At 39.6% G+C, this 26,715-nt stretch overlaps 2 protein-coding genes across 4 annotated transcripts in view; one reads left to right on the forward strand and one right to left on the reverse strand.

Annotated features, from left to right (window-relative positions):
- Positions 1 to 13,063, reverse strand: part of PCMTD1 (Protein-L-isoaspartate O-methyltransferase domain-containing protein 1) — a 28,656-nt gene extending 15,593 nt beyond the window's left edge. Inside the window, exons 1-4 of one of the 3 annotated variants that reach the window (XM_051211485.1) lie at positions 13,007 to 13,063; positions 11,057 to 11,433; positions 6,979 to 7,500; positions 6,526 to 6,659 (exon numbers count right to left, since the gene is read on the reverse strand). In XM_051211485.1, coding sequence (XP_051071549.1) covers positions 6,526 to 6,659; positions 6,979 to 7,500; positions 11,057 to 11,360 — 960 coding nt within the window. In that variant the 5' untranslated portion in view covers positions 11,361 to 11,433; positions 13,007 to 13,063. Of the gene's footprint in view, positions 1 to 6,228; positions 6,489 to 6,525; positions 6,660 to 6,978; positions 7,502 to 11,056; positions 11,434 to 13,006 lie in introns of those variants that run through there. The other 2 variants (XM_051211486.1, XM_051211484.1) reach the window with 2 other exon arrangements.
- DDX52 (DEAD (Asp-Glu-Ala-Asp) box polypeptide 52) overlaps positions 1 to 26,715 on the forward strand; it is a 66,749-nt gene that overhangs the window by 25,562 nt on the left and 14,472 nt on the right. The window lies entirely within an intron of this gene.

Consider the following 26,715-nt stretch of genomic DNA (forward strand, 5'->3'; position numbering starts at 1 on the left):
ACACTAAAGTCAGAATCTCCCATAAGAACGTCGAGACAGTTCTAGTGTACGGAGCCGAAGCTTCGAGAACTACCGCAACCCTCATTAAGAAAGTACAAGTATATTTAAACAACTACCTACGCAAGATACGCAATGTCGACCGGTCGGATACTATCGGCATCAGCCTACTGTGGGAAAGAACAAACCAACTTCCAGTTGAGGAGGAAATTAGGAATATTTGATGGAGGTAGATGAGACATTCATTGTGGACATCATCAAACTGCATCACGACGTAATCGCTAACTTGGAAGCCCGACGGCATATGGTAAAGAGGAAAACCAAGGAAAACATTGTGTCGGGAATCGGAGGCGGACATCAAAAGAATGAATGGCAACCGGAAAGGATTTCCCAGGATAGATTTAGTTGGAGAACTCTGGTGTGCAGCCTAAGTTCCTCCACGAGTGTTAACTTCCTTATGCCCGTTACCCCTTCTGGAGGAGCATAGGCCGCCCACCAGTACTTTACACCCAGCCCCGTCCTCGACAATCCTTTTCAGCTGCTATTTGTCCTTTTCATGTCTTCTTCCATTTCCCGACGTAGTGTATTCTTTGGCCTTCCTCTTTTCCGTTTCATTTCGGGCTAAGAGGGTTAACAGGCGTAAGTGGTTAAGTATGTTGATTATGGGTCGGTACTCGCTCGTTCTACGAAGCACACGGTTGTCAGAAAACTGTTTAGCTAGTGTACTTATCCTATTACAGAGACTAACGACAAACCAATTTAATTAAATTTAGTCTTTTTTGTATTGAGCGAAATAATTAGCCTTTATCTTTCGAAAAAGAATGTCAAAAATGAAATGAAAATAAATTTCGTATTCATCCTGTAGGCAGTCCGCGTAATAAAGAAACATCAGAATAAATCAAGTGGATTTTAAAGAAGCATGATGTGAGTTTATTTCTGCACTAGTGATACCGTAAGGAAGACGTTGGCTAAAGTTAAGGACAGCCCACGAAAAGAGTAAAAGGAAGTTGTCTATGAAACTAAACGTCATAAGTGTAATGGAGTATATGTAAGAGAAACTTCAGGCCACTGAATGTGAGCTTGAACAATGTTTGAAATATATTTCGTAGTCCGCGATAGATAAGGAAGCTCAAGAATTTTTTCTGAAATAATTACCCACCCTCTCGACAGATGTTGATTAACAATTAATTAAATTTATTATTCACCCTGATTATATTACCTTTAGCTTGATTACAACAATAAATGAACGCTTAATTATCCAGCCAAATATGGTGATTTAAATTTATTTCCAATCATTTTTGGTGTTCAGCATGACAACTGACTATATGTCTTTCTATTCTACAGACATTTTGACGATTTAAATGCTCATATGTACCGTTAACTTGATGATGGATAAAACAGTTATGATTTCCTTTGTTACAGACAAAGGCTTCACCTAATCACTAAATTTTAATTAACGATAACATGCAAGTACACACACATCCATTTATCATATTATGAACACTTTCCACATCTTAAGATTCTCATTGTTATTACTCTAAAAAAAATCAACATTTGTAAACGATTGAATAAGTGTTTGATGTAAATGTTTTTAAACCTTAAATATTCCTCAATAATTTTGATTTTGATTATTACTCTGAAGAAATACAGACAAACTCGCTGGGCGAAAAGTTGAAACTATTTGAATTTTAATCGGTTAGGTTATTTCAAATACAGTTTGTGCATATAATATCTTCTATATAGCAGACATCAAATTTCTGTCAAACTATTCGTCTAAAATTTGACCAATATTTGTACAAAAGGTTCTAGTCCTTAGTAGTAAAACCACATATCACAACAATCTAGACTTCCTTGAATGTGTGTTGAAAAATGAGTCAGTCAGTCAGTCAGTCAGTAACAACGTAGAACTTCGTACGTACGTACATCAGTTCGAGTTGCCACGCCACATTAGCACAGAGATGCAGTTGTCGATTCAAATCCCATAGTGGTAGACGTAATAAGAGTATAAGCAGTAATCGGGAAGATTAGGGTTTGGAGATGTAATTTAAAGAGTATAATCCAGTGAAATAAATTTGGAAAGAGGAAAAAAAGGGACATGAAGAATTCAGAAGATTAGAATTTGGGAGAACACAAAGAGTGGATGCACCTGCGCCATCGCAAACGATTTTGAGCCATGTCAATCAGGGTCTCTAACCATCGGTTGCTATCATCTCGCGGTCCCCAACCAGGTAGTCTACACCTACCAACATGACTCAGTCCACTTGTCAGTGACTTCATGGACTTGTGCCATGTTTTGGTTTGGCCGCCCCTAGCTTTCTTCCAACCTACTCCTATACCACTGAACATCGCACGTCGAGGCAGTCGGTCGTTGGGCATACGTAACACATGACCCAGCCATCTCAACTGATGAACTTTCACTACTTCATCAATTGATTTGCCATCCTTACCTAGTACCCGTTTCCTAACAACTGCGTTACTTACTCGATGGTCCCATGATATACGAGCAATGTTTCGAAGACACCTATGATCAAATACTAGTAGCCTACGGATATCCTCTACTCTTACCGGCCATGTTTCACTGCCATAAAGTAGGACGGAACGAACTGCTGCGCAGTAAACACGTCCTTTGGTTGATAGACGGATATTTCGCCTACGCCATAAATGACGCAAGTTGGCAAAAGCTAGTCGAGCCTTCTGTATCCGTGCTGAGATATCGTCACATACCAGACCTCAAGGGCTGATGAGACTTCCATGATAAGTGAAGCGGTCGACACACTCAACTACTTCACTCCCTATCACTAGTTCGGGTGTCGATGTAACCCAATTCTGAAGCAATATTTTGCATTTCGAGGGAGAGAATCGCATCCCGAACATGCTTGCACTGTTGCTTAGAGTGGTCAGAAGACTCTGCATTTTGCCAGCGTCTTCACCAAATAAAACTATGTCATCTGCATATTCCAAGTCAACAAGTGAATCTCCTGGTAGAAGTTCAACCCTGGAAATTTAGATGAGGAGAGTGTTATCTCTAAAAGTACGTCGACCACAAAGTTGAACAAGAATGGGGAGAGTGGACAGCCCTGACGAACACCACTTGAGGTAATCAATTCTGATGACAGTTCGCCATAAGCTCTCACTCGACCAGTTGTGTTCGAGTAGAGAGCCTTTATAAGGTTAATGTACTTCTTTGGTACTCCTTTCAGTGACAAACACTGCCATAAAACCTCACGATCAACAGAGTCGAATGCCGCCTTAAGGTCGAGAAATACTACCATTGTGGGGCGTCTGAATGTGTGTCTGTGTTCTAGAACCTGACGTAGTGTGAATATCTGGTCTATACAACCACGTCCAGGTCGAAAACCAGCCTGATTTTCTCTAGTCTGCTCTTCACGAGCTTTAGTTAGGCGTCGAAGTATTATTGAAGCTAATATTTTAGACACTATATTAGTCAAACTGATTCGTCTGTGATTGTCACAAGAGGACTTTTGTCCTTTCTTATAGACTGGCACAATCAGTGATTGAGACCAGTCAGATGGGATTACGTCCAGTTCCCAAATTCTACCTAAGACCTCGGTTAATCTCATTGCTAATACTGGACCACCATCCTTAAAAATCTCAGGAGTAAACCTGTCAGGGCCTGCTGCTCTCCCTCGTTTCAGATTTCCTATGGCTTTTTCAACTTCGTAAAGAGACGGAGGACCTACATTAACTTGCCATTCAGGTTGACTAGAGATCGTGGGAAACCGAAGTGTGGCTGAAGGCCAGTTGAACTGATCCCTAAAGTGTTCTGCCCATCGATCCAATCTCCTGGATTGAGAATGAATAATATGTCCATCATTCTCTGAGATTGTTTCGCTAACGGTCGGGTTCCTAATTCCGGTTTCCTTAACGAGTCTGAACAATTGTCTGCTATTACCTATTGCCGCTGCCTTTTCCATCTCTCTTGCTTTCGCCACCCACCACTGTTCGCGATCATTGCGTAGGCTTCTTGTCAGCTTGCGCTTAAGCTGACTCCGCTCTTCATTATGTTCAGAACCAGGTGGAATGAGTTTCCGAGCATCTATCAGTGAGATAGATGCTGCTGAGATCCAGTGTTGCTCCCTAACCTTCTGGTTTACCTTACTAGCAGATATCACTGCTGTTTCCACAGCTTTTCGGATATCATTCCATGCTGCCTCGGGGTGGGCATCACATACATGGCTGCCTAACTGTTTTCCTAGTTGTTCCTGAAATATACTCTTAGCTTGACTATCATTAAACAGGACCCTAAGAGGTTTCCTTGCAGCGTCTTTCCTACGTCCAGTAAGACGCAGGAAAATACGCGCTCGCACTAGAGCATGATATGAATCTAGGCATGTGCTCCAGAATGAGCGACAGTCTTCTATCGAGCCCCTCCATCGGTGGCTGATAGCGATGTGATCTATTTGGGTCCAACGTTGGGACGAATTAGGGGGTCTCCATGTTAAAAGATGTTTTTCCTTATGCTTAAAGTTAGTATTTGCAAGGAACAGGCGGTTATCTGAGCATAGCTGCAACAGACGGTAGCTATTATCTGTTCTTTGAGCCACGACACCATAAGATCCACCTAGGTGTCTTTCCCTATCGCTTAGTTTACCTACTTGAGCATTAAAGTCACCGGCCACTATTACTACATCCGAGCGCTTAGCTTTTCGGAGAAGGTCCGAAAGCTTTCTGTAAAACTCATCTTTTACATCATCTGAGCTGCAGTCAGTGGGAGAATAGGCAGAGACGACGAAGAGGCAACGACGAGTGTCCCTATCTTTCCGGATTCTTACTGTTCCGTTCAGTCGGACAGCGCACAAACGACTGTCTACTGGGATCCACTCTAAGAGAGCTAGTTCTGCCCTAGGACTCAATGCTATACCTACGCCGGCGAGGCCACGGGAAGCAGAATCAGGGCTTCCAGATACACGAAGCGTAAATCGAGTCGGTTCTTTATTTTGGTATGGTGAGGTCAAATGAATGACGCTACTTGGATCCTGTATGCGCGTTTCGGAGACGCAGCACACATCGATGGCGCGAGATTCTAAAGTTTTAGCTAAGGAAGCCTGCTGTCCTATTTGGCAAAGTGTTCGCACGTTAAAAGCTCCTACGTGTAGTTTAGAGCGTGGTTTCAGGAGACCAGGAATGGCGTTCCACGTACTCGAATCGTTTGCCCTAGCGGTGCGAGGTGATAAAGAGACGTGGGGAGGGTTAGTCGGGGAGATAAGAGAGGTATTAGAAGGTGTAGGAAAGATTTGAATGTGACCACCTTGGTCTCTTGTGCTGTCACGGGTATGAGGGCTGATATCACTTCCCGGCTGCCCACACAATGGAAGGGTATTTCTTGAGGAACCTGAAAAGGAAATTGGATTAGTGTTGGTCTTGACGACCTGGGAGCGTGACCGCAGAGCCCAAGGGACAACTGCTTGAGGCCGGTCGCGCACGGCCTTTTTGTGGAAGGTTTTTGACGTGTTAGCTCCGTTCTTCAAAGGGCCTTACCGCCGGAGACGGAAATCCGTGAGGTAAGGTGAGGTGTGACATTTTTAGGGTCGACCTTTTCTAACCCCACCCCTCCTTGTGGAAGGCAGCATCGCTGCAGATGCTGGTTGTCTGAAGGAAACACCTTACTGCTGTCACACCCCTCTACAGTCAGCAGTACGACTTCGCCCTCAGACCTTGAGTTGCTGCTTTTAGTCTTACCGTTCACCAATCGACCTGCCTGGCATGGTAGAACCTGCAGGAACATATGTTCCAGCCAATATAGCTCGGTTGGGTCATCACGATAGGCAAGCCCGACCACCGCGTCAAGGTAGCAGCTTCGATCGGGGTGAGAGATGTATGGCTAAAGGGTTCATCAATTTTTAGCATCGTTAGTTGACCCCGTTCGATGACAATGATAAAATGTAGCTCTGTAATAAACTTTGTATATAAACTTTAACTAAATCACGTTAGCGATAACAGTAAAATAAGTCGAATACGAATGTATTTGGGATGCGTACATGTCGTGCAGATAGATAGAGAGCGGCGAAACATTGCCAGAAAAATCACTAAAATCAGTTTATGTCTCAGCTAATATAGTTCAAAAAGACAAAGAGTAATATAAATGAGCGAACATAAACAAAAACACGTAGGAAACGTACATGGATAGAAGATCCGAGTTAGTTATATGGGAATGCATATAATATAACCTAAAATAATTACACACGTAAAAGTTGGATAAACTCACACAACTTTTTGTATCAGTCTGTAATCTCAACTCAATATATGACATTAAATTCGATTAATTGGTCTTTATGCTCCGAGTGTATATGGGGTTACTACAGAGGATATGACCGAATACGAAAGTATTTTTGAGCAAGTGGAACGATTAGACAATCTACCATTACTCTCTAAAATGATCAAAAAACTTCAAATAGCATGACTGTGAAAATGAAGACTGGACTCGGTGAGCATGTAGACATTTTAGAAGTTCTTGAGTTATTTACACACAACTATCGCCTGAACAAAAATTTAAAGATTATTTCTTACTTTATCTCGATAAGGAACGACTAGAATACCACCGACTTTGAGCAATCGTAGTATGGATTGTAAGTGAAGACGGCTAGTAACGGCAGCTCCCACATATATCCGATCATATACTGGCCAGCGTGGTATGTTTGTATCTGAGGAAGTTAAACAAAGAGGACAATAGTAAAGCTGAACATAGATGAAAATGTACAGGTCTTTTTTAATTTTAAATGGGCTTACAAAATATGTAATGGAGTGATGGCTAAGTGATTAGTGCATTTGATGTTTAGCCACTAGACTATGCTTTAAAACTGGCTCTACCTAATTTATTTGAACAACCAGATAGTGCTATTAGCTTTTTTATATAGTGTAGCTGAAAGCTGATTACATGACCATGTACTTGCTTGTGGAACTACATTTTATAAAAATTTTTAATAAGATAATGATCCGCCGGCAGTGACTATAAACACCTACCTGTTTGATCACATAATGGATGACTACTATCTGGGTGTATCCAAGGTGGCGATCCAACAATAAACTCTTCTTCCCACTTGATAGGATCAGATTCGCTTTCGTTGTCATTATTATTATTATTATTATCATTATTATTAGTATCCAGATCACCATTTTGATAGGTATTTTCGCTTACCCCATGATCATTCCCCTCTACTTCCATTGTAGCGTCCGATGAATGATTTTGGTTTCCTTCTGAAGTCCATATATCTTCAGGATTAATAACACTGTTATCTAAATGAGTATCTAGATTATTTTGAATCATTTCAGAAGGTTGTTGGAAATTATTCAGTCTTTCAACCATAATCGGCTGTTGGACTGAGGGAACGACTAAATCTAAAATATTCCCATGTAGGAATACCGGAGGACAAAAAGATCGTTCGAAAGGTGCATCACATTCAGACAAAAATGTCACCAAGTGTTCACGTGAAAAATTAACGTTGAAATCATTCACCTCAATACCATGATTAACGCCATTGTATCCTACAAAAAAGTGTAAATTTTCATTTAAAATCTGATTTGGATACAAAACACAAATTTGTAAACTAAGACATAACTAACATAATACAAGGTCACAAGATAAGCCAATAATAAAAATGATAACAATAAACGTTTTAACTAATTAAATAGATCAAATCAGAAATTTTTTAATTGGAATCCAACAAATTTTAAAAGTATAGGTATCATTACCAAGGTCTGACTTGGTAATTTCAAATAAATTGAGCATCGGGTAGATTGTTATAATATTATTCACATTTCACACTATTATCGTACATACAAATTAAGCCCTATTCTTTCTGAGAATAATCTATCCTTTATCACCACAAATGTCACATTTTCTCATCCCTGACTGTGCACACATACACAAATTCATATACATGTTACTTATGAATCAACTTGGCCGGGATGACATGACATTGACTGGATCAGACCTGTTTTTGATTGATCGCACCTAATATTCTTGATTTGGTTATTTATTCTCTGAAGAAGTGGCTTACACTGAGTCATGAGACGTCAAAAAATCTAATTTTTCTACTCATTGGGATATTACAAATACATTATTTTTATTTATCGAATAAAAATAGTTCCACGCAAAAACGGCAAAGTAAGGTAATCATTTCGGTTTTTACAAGTCAGTGATACAACGTAAAGGGAATAATGTGAGTAAAATTAAAAATATAGTTGGTGATAAGAACAATATAATCATAGAAAGATGAGGAAAATACAAAACGTAGAAATTGAAGTAAAACTAAGATAATCACGTCCAGTTCTCCATAATTCTATCTAAATTAAATCTGTTGTGTGAATATTAGTGAAATTACGAAAACTCCGTAGTTAGGCAATTAGGGTTCGAAACTGTAATGCATATTTTGAAAGTTAAATATCTAAACTATTCACATGATGGATCAGGAAAGTCGGTTAAAACTGAGTGAGTTAATAAACAAGACTCAAAAGGTACCACAGAGAAATTGTTTTAAAAAGAACTTACTTTACAAAATAATTGTAGATAGATTTAGTCGTTAATCTCGTGCTTGACAGCATAAAGATTATTGATCGACAAAAGATTACAGAAAACTACTTAGTATTCTAATCTTAAAACTTTAGTTTCCACGTTGCGAGTGTATTCGAAAGACTCAATAGTAAACCGAATATTGTCACAAACGTTTAAATTCTGTAAACGGAATACCTAGTTAGAATATAGACTATAACTAGTCGTTATTTTACTGAAAGTGCAGACAAATGACTTAAATGAAACGTGTTTTTATGTTTTGGAGAATTGTTGTAACTAATTTCTTCAAATAATTATGACTACAGATATAAATCCATTTACGTGCTGTGATTAGCATATCTACAACAGCAGTCATCATTTCTCAAACCAGGCTGGTTAGGTGCGCAAATTTATTGGCACGAGTTAATCTTGATGACCATCAAAAAATGGTGGTTTACTCATCTCAAAGTACAGGGGAAGAGAATCAGTCAGTAGTTCATCAACCATAGACACAGCGTCTTATGTAAAGTAGTTCGATCAGACATCTTATGATGTTAAGTAAGCCAACTGAACAATATACATATTAACTAAGTAAACTCTTAAATGAAAAATTACGATAGTACAAAGAAAAGATGTACGTATAGTGATCTCATCTTCCTCATCAGTTTTTTAAACACAGACGACAAGTTCAACATAGTTTCCGATCACCAATTCTGGGAGACATTTATGTTTTTAATGAACTGATAAGATGAACTTTGCCTACATTAGACAACCCAATATTTCTAAATAAAGTTGCTGCGTTATTGTTGAATAACTCGTTATTTATATTTGATATTTAAGGCTATAAAATCTAGCATAACACAGCATTAAAAATAGGCTGTACTACACAAAGTCTGAATAGAATGGTGAGGAAAAAGTATATATGAAACGAAAAAATAAACAAAATATTTAATAAAAACAGTATATGACGGAAGAGGGTTCAGATACAATACAAACGAGACAGTTTATAACCTTTCCAGGAACTTCGTTATAAATTTATGAGGCATGTCAGGGAAAATTACGACCCGACTGCCATTGGTTCCTCTTCCGAGCCTTGTATGATAATGTTTCAAGTCAGTCAGTTGTGTCATCTACCCGACCCTCACTAGGGGTTACTTTGATGCTTTTTACCTGTAACCAATATATTTTAATAACTTCTTCGTTAGATGAAGCCTTAAATGGATGAGGATGGAGCCTATGTACGCACTGTTTTTCAAAATCATCCACCTGAGCTACAAATCTTCACCATCTCAAATGAATTTATCTTACCACTCATTAAATACGGAAAATCCTGAAAAACGTAAACTTTTTCAGTGACAAAACCTAGACAGATATCCATGTACGTCTAAATAAGTGGATGGGTACACTTGAAGAGGAAACCAGGTAGACAGTTTGTAGAACAAACGAGGCTGGTATTTATCAAAATATCATCAAACAAGAGGTTATTTCCATATCCCAAATCATTCCTATGAGTAATATTCCACGATATTGGTTTGTTTATTGAGGTTAAATCTAAAGAATTGTTTTATTGGTGACCAATATCCCCATCTACACATATTTCTAATTGGTTACACACGAATTTGTGTAGATTCTACACTTTCCAATCTATGGGAAAACCTTCTACAGGCACCCGTTGCTTGTAAGGTATTGTGCTACTACCTTGACGTGGTGGTCGGGCTTGCCCATCGTGATGAACCAATCGAGTTATACTTGCTGGAACAATCGTTCCTCGAGGTCCTATCACGCCAGAAAGGTCGGTTGAAGAGCGGAAAACCCAAGGTCCGAGGGTAAAGTCGTATTGCTGACTGTACAGAGGTGTGACGGCAGTAAGATGTTTCCTTCAGACAGCCAGCATAACAGCGATGCTGCCTTCCCACAAGAAAGGGTGGGGTTAGAATAGGTCGACCCTAAAAATGTACATCTCGCCTTATCCCGCGGATATCCGTCTTCGGTTGTACGGTCCGAACAAGTACGGAGCTAACACGAAAAATGTCATGTGTGACCGACCTCAAGCAGTTGTCCCTTGTGCACTGCAGTCACGCTCTCAAGTCACTAAGACTACCCCCAACCCGATTTCTACTTCATGTACCTCCAGAAGAACCCTCCCACAGTGTGAGCAGCCGGGAAGTGGTAACCGCCCTCATACCTCTAACAGCACTCAAGACTGACCAGTAGTCAACACACTATATAAAAAAGAAGTTAGGAGGGCATGAATAATGGCATCATGCTGTACATTCATAGCAAACAAGAGCTTTAGGCTAGTCACTAAGATCCAGTAAAATTCTATAAGGATAGCGAACAGGCACACATCAATATTAAAGTCTGACAAAACATATAAACACTTTGAATCTCACATTCAGATTTCATGTAGAGTAAAAATAACGGTGATGACACATACACACGTAGTAAACTGCTAGTTCTATTCAACCTGCCTGAATACCTATATACGTTAATTTCTATAAACTCATTTAGAGGTTGAAAAAGCTCAATTTTTTATCTTAAAAAACCTACCTAGTAACAAGCCAATGACTGTACTAAGGTATCCTGTTCCACTACCAACATTTAAAAAGCAATTTCCTGGTTGGATATCGAGGTTTTTGAGAGCTACAATGTAGATGCTGGGTGCTGAAAGATGGAGAGAACCAGACCTCCACGCCATATCCATGTATGCTCGTGGGCTTTTTTCGCTGAAGTAACCCCCTCTGTCGACTAGACGTAGAGCACGCTCAGTCTCTGGGTTTAATGTGAGACCGTTTTGCACCAGTTCGTCAATGAGTGATTGATTATCTCGACCACGACTAACATGCCCACCCATCTTTAATGATAATAATAAACATCGGCAATACTTCAGTCCCAAAAGGTAATCTTTCTTCTGGTTAGTTAAGAGTCTGGAAAAACAATACGACATATTAGCTGTTTCACTGGAATGTTGAATGCTGGCGAGAATGTCACAACGAAATCAAAGTACAATTTCAACTAATCGCTGTATAGATGCACAACTACGAAAGCTGTTCTTATTTATTCGTTGTTCATAACATTTCCGCCCCAGTAAACAATACGCATTTGAAAATACGGCTAAAACGCACTCTTTTATCGACAGATCTTACATTTCTCTACTTCCTATGAATCACTGTACAGTGCTGTGTATCCGAAGGCCCAAGTTTCATCTATTTATTTATCAGGTAGTTAACTATTTAAATCCACCTAATAGATCATGGCTAGTCTTATAATTACAGATAATGCAAATATTTTTCCAAGCCATTACTAGTACATAGAAAAGTGGTCATTTATTTCCACCTACAGTGTTTATCCTTACATCTTTAGTAGGATAAAAACCTTATTTTCCGGTCTTGCAGATAATCTGTGAGCCTTCTCTTAATAACAGTCTCTCAAGTAACACTTCCGTAAGCCGGTTAGTAAAATTTTCAAAATTCACATGGCTTATGCACAGTCACCCTTAATATCACTCGGTACTGTTAAATTGCACTGATTTTGCTGATCTGTTTATATTAGAAGTAAGGTTTAGCAGATTCAAGTCCTATCTTCTAATATGCCTTAAGTAGAAGCCCAGTATTCAATCACCCTATGTTCATATTCAACCAAAATTACTAACTACGGGGCTTGAAATAAAGCCTCAAATCGACTGCGTTTGGCCCAATGTACACCATTAGTTGAACTAGTAGCTAACCAGAGATTAAAAAAGGCAGTAGTGTTATAATGCTAGGAGTGAATCCACAATATATTACATTGTAAAACGGCTGTACATCACAATTACAAAGACATCTCGATGAAGTGACAAGATAGGAACAATATCGCTTGATTGTTTTCAGTTGGATACCGATTACTATTAATGATGGCTTATCTAATCAATTGGATAAAATTAGATGAAACGATGTAAGTAAACTTCATTTCCATACCAATCAATTAGTCCGCTGCAAGCACGCTGCACAGAAACATATCATCTTAACTTAAACAAATAAGAACTTTAATCGTAGTATTCAACAAACGATGCAGTACAGATGTCCTTTCCAAGTTATTTTTTGACACTAAACCCAAAATCCTAGAAAATATTTGTGCATCAACTGCGTGAAAACGCCAACAAGGTAATAGACTTTGAATCTAGTAGAACAAGAAACATAACTGCTTATGTACTTTATTTCTAATCATATTCACACAATACATCAACCTAATTGTACAATATTTGGTCAGCAGCCCCGAGCTCCCAATTTTGGGGAAACTTTGGGGAAGCCGCTATAATAAACTTTGGGTAAATTTTACCAAAACCACAAAATTTCCCTTTAGCCCTTGTGAGAGTCATTTGACTTTGGATTTCCCCAAAATACCCCCAAATTTCCCCAAACTTGGGAGATTGAAGCTGATATGAAAAAATCTGTATAAGGATGAACAATGCGTAGCAACGAGAACATAAAGCTAAATATGAACGTAAACTCTTATATTTACTTGCACTGACAAACAAAATAATTACCATAAAATTACGACTGTTGATTTGCGCGCAAGGTCACGATGAAAGAAACCAACAATTTTTAGTTTCAGTCTACAGTAGTAAGGATAAGATGTCAATCGATCCATATTATTGCTTGTAATTTGTATTACCGTGGAGATATACACTCTCTTTGATTATATCAACGAAAATGACTGTGTTCCAAAACGGCAGTGATTTAGTACTGGTTGTAACCATCTTTGCTTTTGTGTACTTGTTGCATCAAAAAGCATTCTTGATGTAGTTTAATTTCAAGCACTTCGGTCAAGGTTTGAAATTTCGCTAAACTTTGTGTTATGGTACCTTCTTTCTCATTAACCTGGACACGTGTGATCAAAATGTGTTTAAACCTTAATCTGATTACGATGGTTGGTGGTACTTATTAATGTGAACTGCCAAAGTATCTATTCCCTGTGGAAGAAGAAACGCGATTTGATGAGTGTAAAGGGTGGTTCCATAAGATGTGCACCCATTTAAGTCCCACCGCACACATAAGACGCTCGAAGCCTAATGTAGAGGTAAATAAATCCCCAAAATAAATAGATCAGTTAGTTTTCGACGTTGGATGCTGACCATACGTTTTAGTGGACTCATCTAGCTGAAGGCGCTCGGTCATGCATCCGCACCAGATCACGTGTGGTAACGCTATGCTCAACACCTACCGCAATCGCTAGCCAGATTAGATCAGAGAATTCCGATATATTGGTAATCGCCAAATACACTCTTCCGATCTCCTCGACTCTGTCTTTTGATTTCTCTTGGTGGGTACGCCATATATTAGGTGTTGCTGGTAAAAGCGTTGTTAAACACTGAATAACTGTGCTATCTTCATTGGTGAGACCGACGTGATCTGGTACACTTAATTGCAACTGTGAGTCTGTTCCTTTTTGGGATTTTTATATATCATTGCCTTATTTTTTAATTTTTATACATTGCGATATTTCTTTTTCCCCCGTGTCTCAGCATATTTATATTTTTCCCTCGCATTCTCGTACTTAATATTTCCCTATGACCGAACAGACTCCTAAGGTATTTAATATTAACACCATGTCCCCACCCTCGTTCCAGTTCATGCCCTTCTGGCCCGACAATATCGAAGCCTGGCGTTGCTACGCAGAAGTTGACTTCCATGAGCACGGCGTGATCGACACACGTGCACAATTCCTCGCAGTAGTCAAGGCACTACCGCGCGAATTCAACAGGTACGTAACACCTAGTATGTTTACTTGTGATGTTTCTGAACCTTACGAAACCTTAAAACGTTCGATTCTTAAACGAGGAGACCTAACCGATCGACAAAGGTTAGATCAACTCTTTAATAACATAGACCTGCAGCACGGTTCTGCGACGGACATGTTGCAAGGGATGAGAGAAGTGATTGGCCTAAGAACTTTCGACGAAGGCCTATTCAAACAACTTTTCTTGTCTAAGCTTCCCCAACAGGTGCAAGCGGTTCTGGTCTCGTTTCGGAACAACGCCTTAGACGAACTGGCTGCATCTGTCGATTGTATCTTAGAAATCACGAAATCTTCTACTACCGAGGTATTTTCAGTCAAAGAAAAGCCTCAAACGACTCAGAACGACATAACCGAGTTATGTCATACACTCACGCGTTATCTTAGTCTTCGTACCGACCGTAAGAGATCGCGCACCCCACGTAGAAGCATTTCACGTAAGCAATCGGTCTCTAGACCGCGAGAGACGGATAATCCCGACTGGTGCTGGTATCATAACCAGTATGGAAAGTCTTCCAGAAATTGCAGAAAACCCTGCAATTTTCCCAACACGAAACCGACTGACTCGAAAGACAACTGGGGAAACTTCCAAGCCCGCTCGCATTAACGGCAACCGTAGCCGGCGAACATAGTCATCTGTTATACGTCACAGATGTCACAACGAGAGTTCGCTACCTCGTCGACACTGGCGCAGGAGTTAGCGTTCTCCCAGCGAATACCAACGACCGGCTTCACGAATCGGCTCTAAACTTACAGGCGGCAAACTGAAAACCTATCGCTACGTATGGCAAAAGGTACGTTTACCTTAACGTGGGTTTACGCAAACCCATTCACTGGATCTTCGTTGTTGCAGATGTTTCTATGCCAATCATTGGTATGGACCTTCTACAACACCATAATCTAATCATCGGTACGCGCAAACGGAGGCTAGTAGACGGAAACACTAATTTATTTTCTGGCTGCAGATTATCCCCAGTCACAGTTAAGCAAACGATAGACCCACTTTGTCAACCGCTACTCGATAAGTATCCTGGGATATATCAAACGCAACCAGCAACGTTACACATCACATCACGACTACAGGACCACCTGTAATCTCTAAAGCACGATGACTAGCCCCCGAAAAGCTAACGAATTCGACCACATGATAGACTTAGGAATCATACGACCGTCAAATAGCCCATATGCATCTCCGTTGCACATGGTCCCTAAAAAGGACAGCAACGACTAGCGTCCAACTGGTGACTATCGACGGTTGAATGCGAAAACCATTCCCGATCGTTACCCGTTGCCTCACATTCACGATTTGACAGCTACCTTGAAAGGTACAACTGTCTTTTCCAAAGTCAACTTGGTTAAATCGTATAAACAAATCCCTATGGCTACTGACGACATACCGAAAACAGCTATCATAACTCCCTTCGGACTCTATGAATTTTTGCGAACGCCTTTCGGTCTAAGAAACGCTGCTCAAACATTCCAAAGATTCATAGACGACGTTTTTCGAGGTCTCAACTTCGTACATGCGTATGTTGACGACTGCCTAATCGCAAGTCCGGACAGAAAATCACATCTTAAGCATCTAGATCTTGTTTTCGAAGGACTACAAAACCATAGCATTACTGTAAACGTTCAGAGATGCCAAATCGGGACCGACTCATTAGACTTTCTAGGACATACTATCGATGCTCAAGACATTCGGCCCCTTAGAACCAAAGTGGCGGCCATTCTGGATTACCCAGAACCGACCACCGTCAAGCAACTACGAACGATTAACGGCCTGGTAAGTTTCTATAGACGATTCATACCTAAATGCGCTTTACTCATGAAACCGCTAACCGACCAACTTCGTGGAAATGCGAAATCCATTAACTTGGACGACACCGCACGAAAAGCATTCTCCACAATTAAGGAACTCATCGCGAAAGCAACAATGCTTGCGCATCAGAACACTCAAGCACCTATTAGCATCGCAGTAGACGCATCCGACTCAGCGATCGGAGGAGTCTTACAACAATGGGTTAACCACTCCTGGCAACTAATGGCATTTTTCTCTAGATGGTTGCTAGACACCGAATCGAGGTACAGCACATTCGGTAGGGAACTCCTAGCTATGTATTGTGCTGTACGACATTTTCCACACTACATCGAACGTCATGAATTCACTCTTTTCACTGACCATAAACCGCTCACTTTCTCGTTAAGCTCTCCTTCTGACAAGTACTCTCCCCGTGAGTCTCGACAACTGGACTACATTTCGCAGTTTACTTCAGACATTCAACACATTTCTGGAGCAAACAATGTAGTCGCAGACGCGTTGTCTCGAATAACTTCCTTGAACACTTTCCAAGGAATCAACCTTCTTAAACTCGCCCAACTTCAAAAAGAAGACAGTGATCTTCAGCACGAGTTATCGTCTGCAACCCTCAAACTACGCATCAAACAGATGGGAACAGGTAAGGAAACCTTACTGTGTGACACATCTACAGGTAGGGATTGCCCAGTAGTGCCGAAACATTATCGACGCAATGTCTTCAATACATTGCACAAACCTTCTCATCCTGGTGTTTGTGCAACCATAAAGCTTATAGCAGAATAGTTTTGCTGGCCTGGTATGAATAGAGACGTGAGGGAGTGGGCACGCTCCTGTGTAAGCTGCCAAAAATCTAAGGTTATCAGACACAATAAATGTCCCTTAGGCTCATTTAAAACTCCCGATGCTCGTTTCGACCATGTTCGTTTGGACTTGGTAGGACCTTTACCAGATTCAAATGGATACTCTTATCTTTTAACCTGCGTAGACCGTTTCACTCGATGGCCAGAAGCAGTACCTATCAAGGACATCACTGCTGAAACAGTGGCCCGCACCTTCGTCGAACGATGGGTAGCAAACTTTGGCTGCCTTTCAACCATCACTACAGATCGCGGACGGCAGTTTGAATCTGAACTTTTCCGTCGTCTGACCACACTTTTAGGAATCACTCGATTCCGAACGACCGCCTACCACCCACAAGCAAACGGGTTGGTAGAACGTTTTCACCGACAACTAAAAGCTTCACTATCAGCTGCAAACGTTTCACAGTGGACCGACGCTCTTCCACTCGTCTTACTAGGTATCCGCATTGCAGTCAAGGATGACATTGGATACACTGCGGCCCAACTCGTTTATGGAACGACATTTCGACTTCCAGGAGAATTCGTGGATCCTTCGTCCTCCTCAATGAACATGGATCTAACCTCCTACACGAACAGGCTTACAAACGCAATGCGTTCAGTTAAACCTGCTTCCACTCGACCACAATCAACCGATGTTTTCGTTCAACCTGACTTACGATATGGTACACACGTTTTCGTTCGTCGAGACTCATATCGACGACCATTCGAATCAGCATACGAAGGACCTTTCAAAGTTCTTCAACGTGAATCTAAGTACTATATAGTCGATAAGAACGGAACAAACGATAGCATCAGCATCGATCGCTTAAAAGCAGCGTATTTAGAAGGAAATCCTATTCACGTCGACTTTCCTTCGGTACAATCGCACAACACGACTCCTACACTCATAATTCCTCAACCGACAACCAACACTAGCGATGATACTCCCAATGTATCTGAAAATATACTTAAGACGACGAGTTCTGAAAGAAGAGTAAAATTTCCAGAACACTTAAACGACTACTGTACGTAAGGCACCACTCGACAATTTATATTATCTCGATCTTTCTTTTTACGATATATAATATTTTTTTAGAGAACAATCTTAATATGCTCATATATTTATATTTTTATTTCAAAAATTTTTTTACGCTATTACGTGTGCTTGAGTTTATTTTCCTTTTTTTCGCTGACATTGTGTTTTTACGAACATACGAGTGTATTTCGACATGCACTTACATTTTCTTTTTTCTTTTCCAGAACGACTGGAAAAGAACGATAAAGTTTACGAGGAGCCGAACTTTTCACTGTACTTTTTCTTTTTTTATTATGTTGTACCTCGGTCCCATATAGTAAGGAAAGACGACCAGACGCTACTAAACCTAGCAAGCTATCAGAAGAGTGTTTACCAACAACAAAACTCGTTGGGTTTAAACTTCTGGCTGGCCACGTCTTAGGGTCATCACTATCCCACTAGAGGGGGGAGTGATCCGTAGCGGTAAATAAATCCCCAGAATAAATAGATCAGTAAGTTTTCGACATTGGATGCTGACCATACGTTTTAGTGGACTCATCTAGCTGAAGGCGCTCGGTCATGCATCCGCACCAGATCACGTGTGGTAACGCTATGCTCAACACCTACCGCAATCGCTAGCCAGATTAGATCAGAGAATTCCGATATATTGGTAATCGCCAAATACACTCTTCCGATCTCCTCGACTCTGTCTTTTGATTTCTCTTGGTGGGTACGCCATATATTAGGTGTTGCTGGTAAAAGCGTTGTTAAACACTGAATAACTGTGCCATCTTCTCTAACATTGGCTTTGTATAATTTTTTGTATTAATAAGACGCTACTGATTCAGGAGGCTATCAGCCTCTTAGCTTTGTCTTGTAAAAAGAAAGATAGTGGTTATGCTGGTAGCACGAGTTCTGACAGTGGAGAATGTGTCAGTATGGTACGTGCTGTTACTGGACACATTAAACACTCCATTGTGATTGGCGAAAAATTGAAATCTCAGTTGAAACTAACGAGGAGTGAAGCGCCACTTGATATTGACATGGGTACCATGCTTCTTCAGTAGAAATTGAAAACTTGGATAAAATCGTCATCGTTCTTAATAGTTCCGGTGTGACCGTCCTGAGTGGTGAAAAATGGATGACAGCATGCAGAAAAAGAAGTAAAAATAAAAAATCAATGAGCAGCACCCACTTGGTTGGCATGTCATTGGTGAACTTCAATTCTGAGTCACAAGTACACCACCAAAGTTTGATAGTAAGACCTAACTCCACCCTGCCGTGGTTGAGAAATATTTAATGTCATCAAATATTATTGTGGGTAATTTGCTCGGGTCGGACAATCCTGATTCCCAAATTGGACACGTGCATGAATTCGAAAAACTCGAAGAATTTATCTGTAGCATCTTACCAGATAAATCTAAAGGAGTGCAGTCCAAAAAATCGATAAGAATGGGTAACTATACCGACGACAGTGTTGAACCCTGACCATATAGACTTCTTAGGATCGGAGAAGCAACCTGATCTAGTCACGACACTGCCGACACTCGAGTAAGACCTGATATTTTCCTAGAAGATAGAATAAAAAGTAAGTAGGCACTGGCTGAACTAGAAACCCGCAGACAAAATGGTGGGGAAAATGTTCACTTAATGGTTTTTCGAATAGTTAGGTCTTGGAAGTGAATGCTGCAAAGGCCTGTGTGGATGGGCCGTTCTCCTAGGAGTTTTATGTGCTCGTAGCCCAAGAAATAAATTCTATGAACTGGGGGCATCAGTGGACAAATTAAGGCCACTCACTGTGACGGAAACTTAGTTAGTCCACGACTTTGACATTACTCTAAAATTATCCGGATACCACTACCTAAGAAGTGATAGACAGAGATGTAGGAAAGGAGGAGGCGTCCTTTTATACATAGTCGATAATATAAATATCCGCTCCTCTGTTTGTGAATCCCATGATGATGGAACTTGTGAGGTCATTAGCTGTGAGCTCACTATCGAGTGTTGTACATTTATACTCGGTGCCACCCATCGCAGCCCAATCCGCTTAGCTGATGACTTTATTTTAGAGCACATTCAGCCATGGAGTGAGAGTACCAAATGCTTGATATTATGAGACTTTATTGCATTGATATTAGTTGGACTGAGATGACCACCGTAGGATCTATAATTTCTTTTGATAGCAGTCTCCTGATAACGGCAATAGAGCGTGCTCTAGTACAGCATGTACCCAAACATGTTTTGGTGCAAACCAAGGTTCTTCTTTGTTAGACTTGGTAGTCGTTCATGCGACTGAGGATAATGCGAACCTAAATATTCTTCCTCCGTTACCGAATAGCGATTACGCTGTTTTGTCATTCACGTTTAGGGCTAGTGACATGATATACGATCAGGTTAAGCCTCGCCCACGTGCATGGAGAGCTGACCTATCAGTCATTCAGGAGTACGCTGCTAAGACAAATTGATCAGTAGATACTAGCTCATCAGTAGAAAGAGTATGGTCTGGATTTCAAGATCAGCTTTGTTCAGTTACGTCCTCGTTTATATCATGCTTAGTACCATGTAGTTCTAATAACTGCCAACCATGGGCGACTGAACAAGTCGAGAAACTTCTTAGACGTAGGAAAATGCAATGGAATATGTTGAACTCCCCTCTGGCTTACAATAGCACGAATCCAGTTATTGTATGACTAGGAATACTTGTAAAGCGTCAATAAATGAGACTATACAGTCGTATGAAAAACAATTGGTCAGGGATTGTAAAAATAATTCGGAGCGGTTTTTCTCGTATATAAAAAGCCAAACTCAGAGAAGCGATAGAAATCCATCACAAGATATCTACGAAAACATTCATGAAGTAGCACTGTCACCCCTCTTATTTGTATTTTAGTGTCGAACTAATGCATATCACATCGTGATGACTTCAGCATCATTTTACTCGCTGTCGGGTAGCAAAAGGAAATACTTTCAGAACACTTCCTGAGTGAAACTCTCTTAACATAGTAAATACTCCATCCAGCTTTCAAGTGTTAAATTGCACTCTTCCTTCTAGTGAGTTTTAACCTTAGATTGCCAGCGTGAACGACGGTGCTTTCTATTCGAGATGTGTCTTGCACATATTCAACCGCTTTATCCAATGTAGAAATGCGTTACACTGCAGAATCCAGGTTGTCTTTCTCCTCAGAAGACAGTTCACTATTCAATAGATAGACTGCTTGAAAGCCTACGGGACACATGCAATTTTCAGTTGTGTTGACAGAACCTACTGCATACACACTTTCATGTTAAATGACACAAAACTTTGGCTGACAACTAAGATAATTAAACCTGCCTAGTTACACATGAGTTAACCTTTTCACGGTTTTGTAACAAGGTCGACGTTTCGGGGAACATGCTTCGAACGCCCGCACTAATTTTCTTTACTCCGTAGATGAGTGTTATGCGTATAGGTTATCTACCTCTACGATATTTAGGATTCGTTTGCTTGTCGAAGCTCATCAAGCCATGTTCGAATTTCTCGCAGGTGTGGAGCATTTGACAGAGCAGCCGCTGTTGAAAAAGAAACCGTGCTTAGACTTCTTGATTACAAAACACCAGTACACAATGCAATGCGTCGTTTAGTTTAAAAAGGTAATTAACAGACGATAAGTGAAGTGATTGTTCAGTGAATTTGTCTTTCCTGGACTTCCAGCTGCATATATAATAGGAAATCGATGCAGCCTGCCAGCACGCGAGTCACTTCGTGCGAGCAAACTGGAAAATTCCCACTCAAAGTAGTACTAACAAAAGAGAGGTCGCTTTACCAAGAAGTAAATTTTTTTATGTCCATTCTATCTGCTAAACACATATCGTTATTCTATATGTCGAAAATCAAATACGATCAGACTACAAAAAGAAAGAGATGTTTCAGTAGAATAGGAACTGTATTTCTATTAGAAAGGAATATATTAACTTATGCTAGTCAAAGACGAACCATCAGGCAACGAATTCAGATGGCAGCCACCAAATATAACTTTAAGCAAAAACCGTGGAAGTAACGTGACTCGTTAAGAGAACCAAAGTAGTAGTTAAAACATATATTGGCTATCTTTTATCAACATAACAAATAGAACACGCGATGAACAAAAGTATTGAGAGAAGCACTTTTAAATGTTGGGTGGAACAACGGATTAGTTTTATTTATTGGGCATACGGGTTACAGAATTGAAAATATGTGACTGATTTACAACCGTTATATTGAATAGCGACAATTTCACTGTGTTTTGGATGTATTTATTCCACTCGACGTTTGAGCTTGCTTGTTTATGTCTTTGACCTCGTATATCTCAGTCTCACTCTGCTATTGTCTTGGTATTTTGGAAGTCTTTGTCCTCGAAACCTGAAATTTGAAGATTCGTTTTGTAATTGTCATAATTATTACTAAAACGACACATTTAGGTTGATTACTTTTAGGTCGCGAGTAAACTTTGTATCTGAATCGAAATTTGGTTTTATTATTATTTGGGGTCGTAAGCTGCAAGTGAACCAATCGACCGTGCTTCAGTAACTGGAGTGAGCAAAATTCGAACGTAGAAATACGCAAAATGATTTTCGCGAGCATACAAATACGAACTCTAAAAGATGTTATGCCTCTCAATATAGTGCTCATTTACAATACTTTAGTTGTGCAGTTTCAGATTAAACAGCCCAAGACATGGAAATCAGTTATTCCGACTGAAGATGATAGACAGAGAAGGTGTAAAATTTAGCTGGAACGGTATATGCGATTAATTCCTCGTTCACCCTACGCGAAAAAGTACATCGACTAATGAGAAACCGAAGTGACCAAGGAATGAGAAAAATATAATTATACCCAACCTAGAACCCTGATGTGGAATAAATGGAATTAATGAGCGGAATTTAAATGTCAGAAAAGAATAAAAAATACTACATATATCAAACAAAGGCTTACAATTCACATAATACATGAATATTGGTACTCATGAAAAAAACGTCAACACAATCCAGTACATATCTTGTGAAAATCCAATATTAAAAATAATAATATATTTCTGCATGTGCAGATACACGCCATTTTTACAGGCATAATCTATAAACTACAACATTTGTTGGTGCACAACATCCTTCCCAACTTATTAAGTTTATAGTTAGAACAACACATATAAGCGAACAATTGTTTTCAATTAGATCGTCATCAGGCTTTACTCTAATATACATGAATATTTATACGAAAATTTTTAAACCAATCAAGGCAATATGAGTCAATAATCACAATGAAATAGAATAAGTCACTACACATAATAGGTAAAAGTACAAGTTGATAGTACGAAAACAGGTGAACAGATAGTGGTAAGAATAATAAACTACAATAACAAAGCTCTTATCAATAGTTAATCGTTGGAAATAGAAGGTCAAATAAACATGGGTAAATAGACTAGGAATAGTAATCACAAAACAGTTTCACACCCATCCGTTACAAGAGAAATTTGGTCAGATGTCTCACGAGCAGAGCAAAAAGGATCTTTACAGTAGACACTCTAAGTCAGGAGCTTGAATTTCTCAACAACTCACTGACCGAGATCGGCTACCCCAGCGCGTTCATTGAGAAATACATGCAGGATATAATAAAGAAGTCGGAGATTTCGACTGTTCGTAAGAAACCTTTATACATGAAAGTGCAATTCAACGGGGATGTGGCTAGTGACACTCTGAAATATAGGTTAACCAAAGTAATCACCAAGACATTCTACGCAGCCAATCTTGCGTTGACCTTCTCTTGTCGACCAGCGATGTCTACTCAAACGAAGGATAAGTTACCTGAGTTGGCCTCTTCCATGTGCATTTACAAATTCAGCTGCTCCTGTGGAGATAGCTATATAGGGCGTACTACCAGGCAACTTAACCAACGAATGAGTGAACATCTACCAACTTGGTACATAAAGGGTCAGAGAAAAACTATTCGCAGTTCTATACTAGCACATCTTATTGATAGCGGTCATGCAGTAGATAAATTGAAATCATTTCGAGTTATCTATCGTATACCTCCATCATTTCCCGACGGAGTCCGTTCCCGTCTCCTATATATAGCTGAAGCCATTGGAATTCGTATATATAACCCCAATCTATGTGTACAGAAGAAATACGTGACTCCCCTATCCCTTCCATGGCCAGTTATAACTTAACTAACAATTTTTATTTTAAATTTTATTATTATCATTATTTATTTATTTTATTCTATCTGTGTTATTGTTAACCTTATTTCCACATCCATTATTTGTTTGTCATTATCCGCCTCTTTGTATTCTTCACTATCTAATTATTTACACACATCTTATTACGTAATGATTTTTAATGTTTTGTGATTACTATTCCTAGTCTATTTACCCATGTTTATTTGACCTTCTATTTCCAACGATTAACTATTGATAAGAGCTTTGTTATTGTAGTTTATTATTCTTACCACTATCTGTTCACCTGTTTTCGTACTATCAACTTGTACTTTTACCTATTATGTGTAGTGACTTATTCTATTTCATTGTGATTATTGACTCATATTGCCTTGATTGGTTTAAAAATTTTCGTATAAATATTCATGTATATTAGAGTAAAGCCTGATGACGATCTAATTGAAAACAATTGTTCGCTTATATGTGTTGTTCTAATTTTCACAATGGGAAGTTTATAGTTGTTATAAAGTAGACTCGTGGAGCGCTTGCTGTAAACCATGACCCTGAGGAGACGTGTACGTCAAGTTTGTTTCAGACGTCAGAAGTTTCATAGCTGTGCCCTCAGAGCAAGATTCTGAGGAAGAAAAAAAGAGAAACAGAAGAGTAGCAAGGCACTTGGATATGAACGTCAAACGTTGCTTAACATTGTGTAGTAGAACAGGCAGAGGTATAATAAATTAGATTAAATTCACATTATCTCTTGTTAGAGTGAAATGAAGTCAGAGGCTCCATATAAGAGAATGTAGTAATAAAGAACTATGAGTTGTGATGTTTGACATGTCGTAGTAAGCTCACATGAAGGAAGGGAAGTCAAGGTTGGTACAAGGAAAGCGGTTTATCAGAAGGGAGTGTGCATATAGAGGGTGAAGCGTTAAGAATACTAATGACTATATCTTTTGTTGTCTAACTTTTTCTTTCTCTTCTTTTTTTGTCCATCTAATACCAGCCACACAATCCTAGCGTAAAAGTCCGAGTTAGCATGTTATAGGTTGTCTTAGTAGAATAGCTAATCCGGCATAAAATTGGAAACATGAGTCTGAGTGGTGAGCGTGGGAAGACAATCTATATCACAGATTGATTGGCTTGTTCTCAATATGAAACACAGCGTTCGCTCAAGTCTTAGTTTTTTCAAAGAAATGACGTCAACGTCTTCCTAAATATTCGCCAACTCTACTTAAGATCCCCGCTTGCTCTCTGGGAGCGCTACAAACCGCCTGCAGATAATCCTACAATGTTTGGCCAGGTTAGATTTTTTCCTGAATTCACCAGAACTTTCGTCGTATTCGTTTTTTCTTCACAGCAAAGGGCTAATGTGTTTGTAATTTTTACTGACACTATGAAAAATGCAGCCATTTTTGCCATAGTGAGATTAATACTTGGTAAATTTGAACTTTTGGAACTATCCGACTAAAAGCCATTGTCCATATTTTTGTCATACAATTAGTAAATTGCAATTTTTAATTTCTCCTACTTGTAATATTTTTCGTGATAAATAAACTGTTGCCGTGCGTTGTACCTTTCTTGAGTAGCCGTTAAACTGTTACTGACTTATAGCTCAGTTCTCTCATTTCTGACGTAGTTAAACCGATACCGTAACCTCGTAGTTATTTCGATGCGTAGTCAGATCTTTCTCATGAGAAAAACTGTTTAAGTGGAATCTTCCTTCTGTGTTGCGTCCCTGGTTACCGAGCTAGCTTGAGAAAACAGCATTTTGGATCAGCAGTCTACAACGGTTCTTCCCTGTTGTTATCTCACTATCATCGTGTCATTAATTAGTCGACCATAGGTACCAAACAAACATTTTGGACAAATTGTCAATACTCTTACTCAAGCCTAAAGTCAGCATTTCTTAAAACTCTATTAAAACATTCGCAGATATTGCACTAAAATGAGATGTTTTTACGTCACCAGTACTGATGCCAACTATAACTACTGCGCTAAGAGAAGGAATTACGACACGAACTATGATAGACAGCGGTTGTCGGTTGGAATTTTAGGCAGTGATAAATCATCTTAGGCTGAAAGTTTGATTCTTCCAAGGTGTTTCATATGAACCCGATGAATCGGTAAACGCCAGAACCGAAAAATCCAGGCTTAAGGTTTTCAAAGCTTCTCAGAACACTTCGGACTGATTTTAATACATGTCAAAACTGTACGAAGCTTTATATTGTGAAATCGGCCTTTTTGACTGTCTTGTTATCTCCAATCACTATAGTTATAACCGGTTTGAAAGTTTCGCCTGCATCCAGCCTGAAGATACTCTTGGTGTTGGCAGAACAAGTAGATATTTGTGCAATATCCGGAAACCTTTCGTTCATATTAAAGATAAATTTACTTAGGAATGTCATCTGAAGCTCTCAACTTGAGCCACTTTGTTTTTACATCCGGTGTGCAACAAGATCACAGAGGTATATACAGATAGTTTTACATATTTAAAATGAAGTTCCAGATGAAAACGTACGCTTATAAACAGTACTGACAAACCGAACAGACCGGATATTCTAAACCGAAGTTATACGCAATTATCAGTTCAAATG

The sequence above is a fragment of the Schistosoma haematobium genome, chromosome ZW (genome assembly GCF_000699445.3).
Source record: "Schistosoma haematobium chromosome ZW, whole genome shotgun sequence".
In the NCBI taxonomy this organism is placed as follows: domain Eukaryota; kingdom Metazoa; phylum Platyhelminthes; class Trematoda; order Strigeidida; family Schistosomatidae; genus Schistosoma; species Schistosoma haematobium.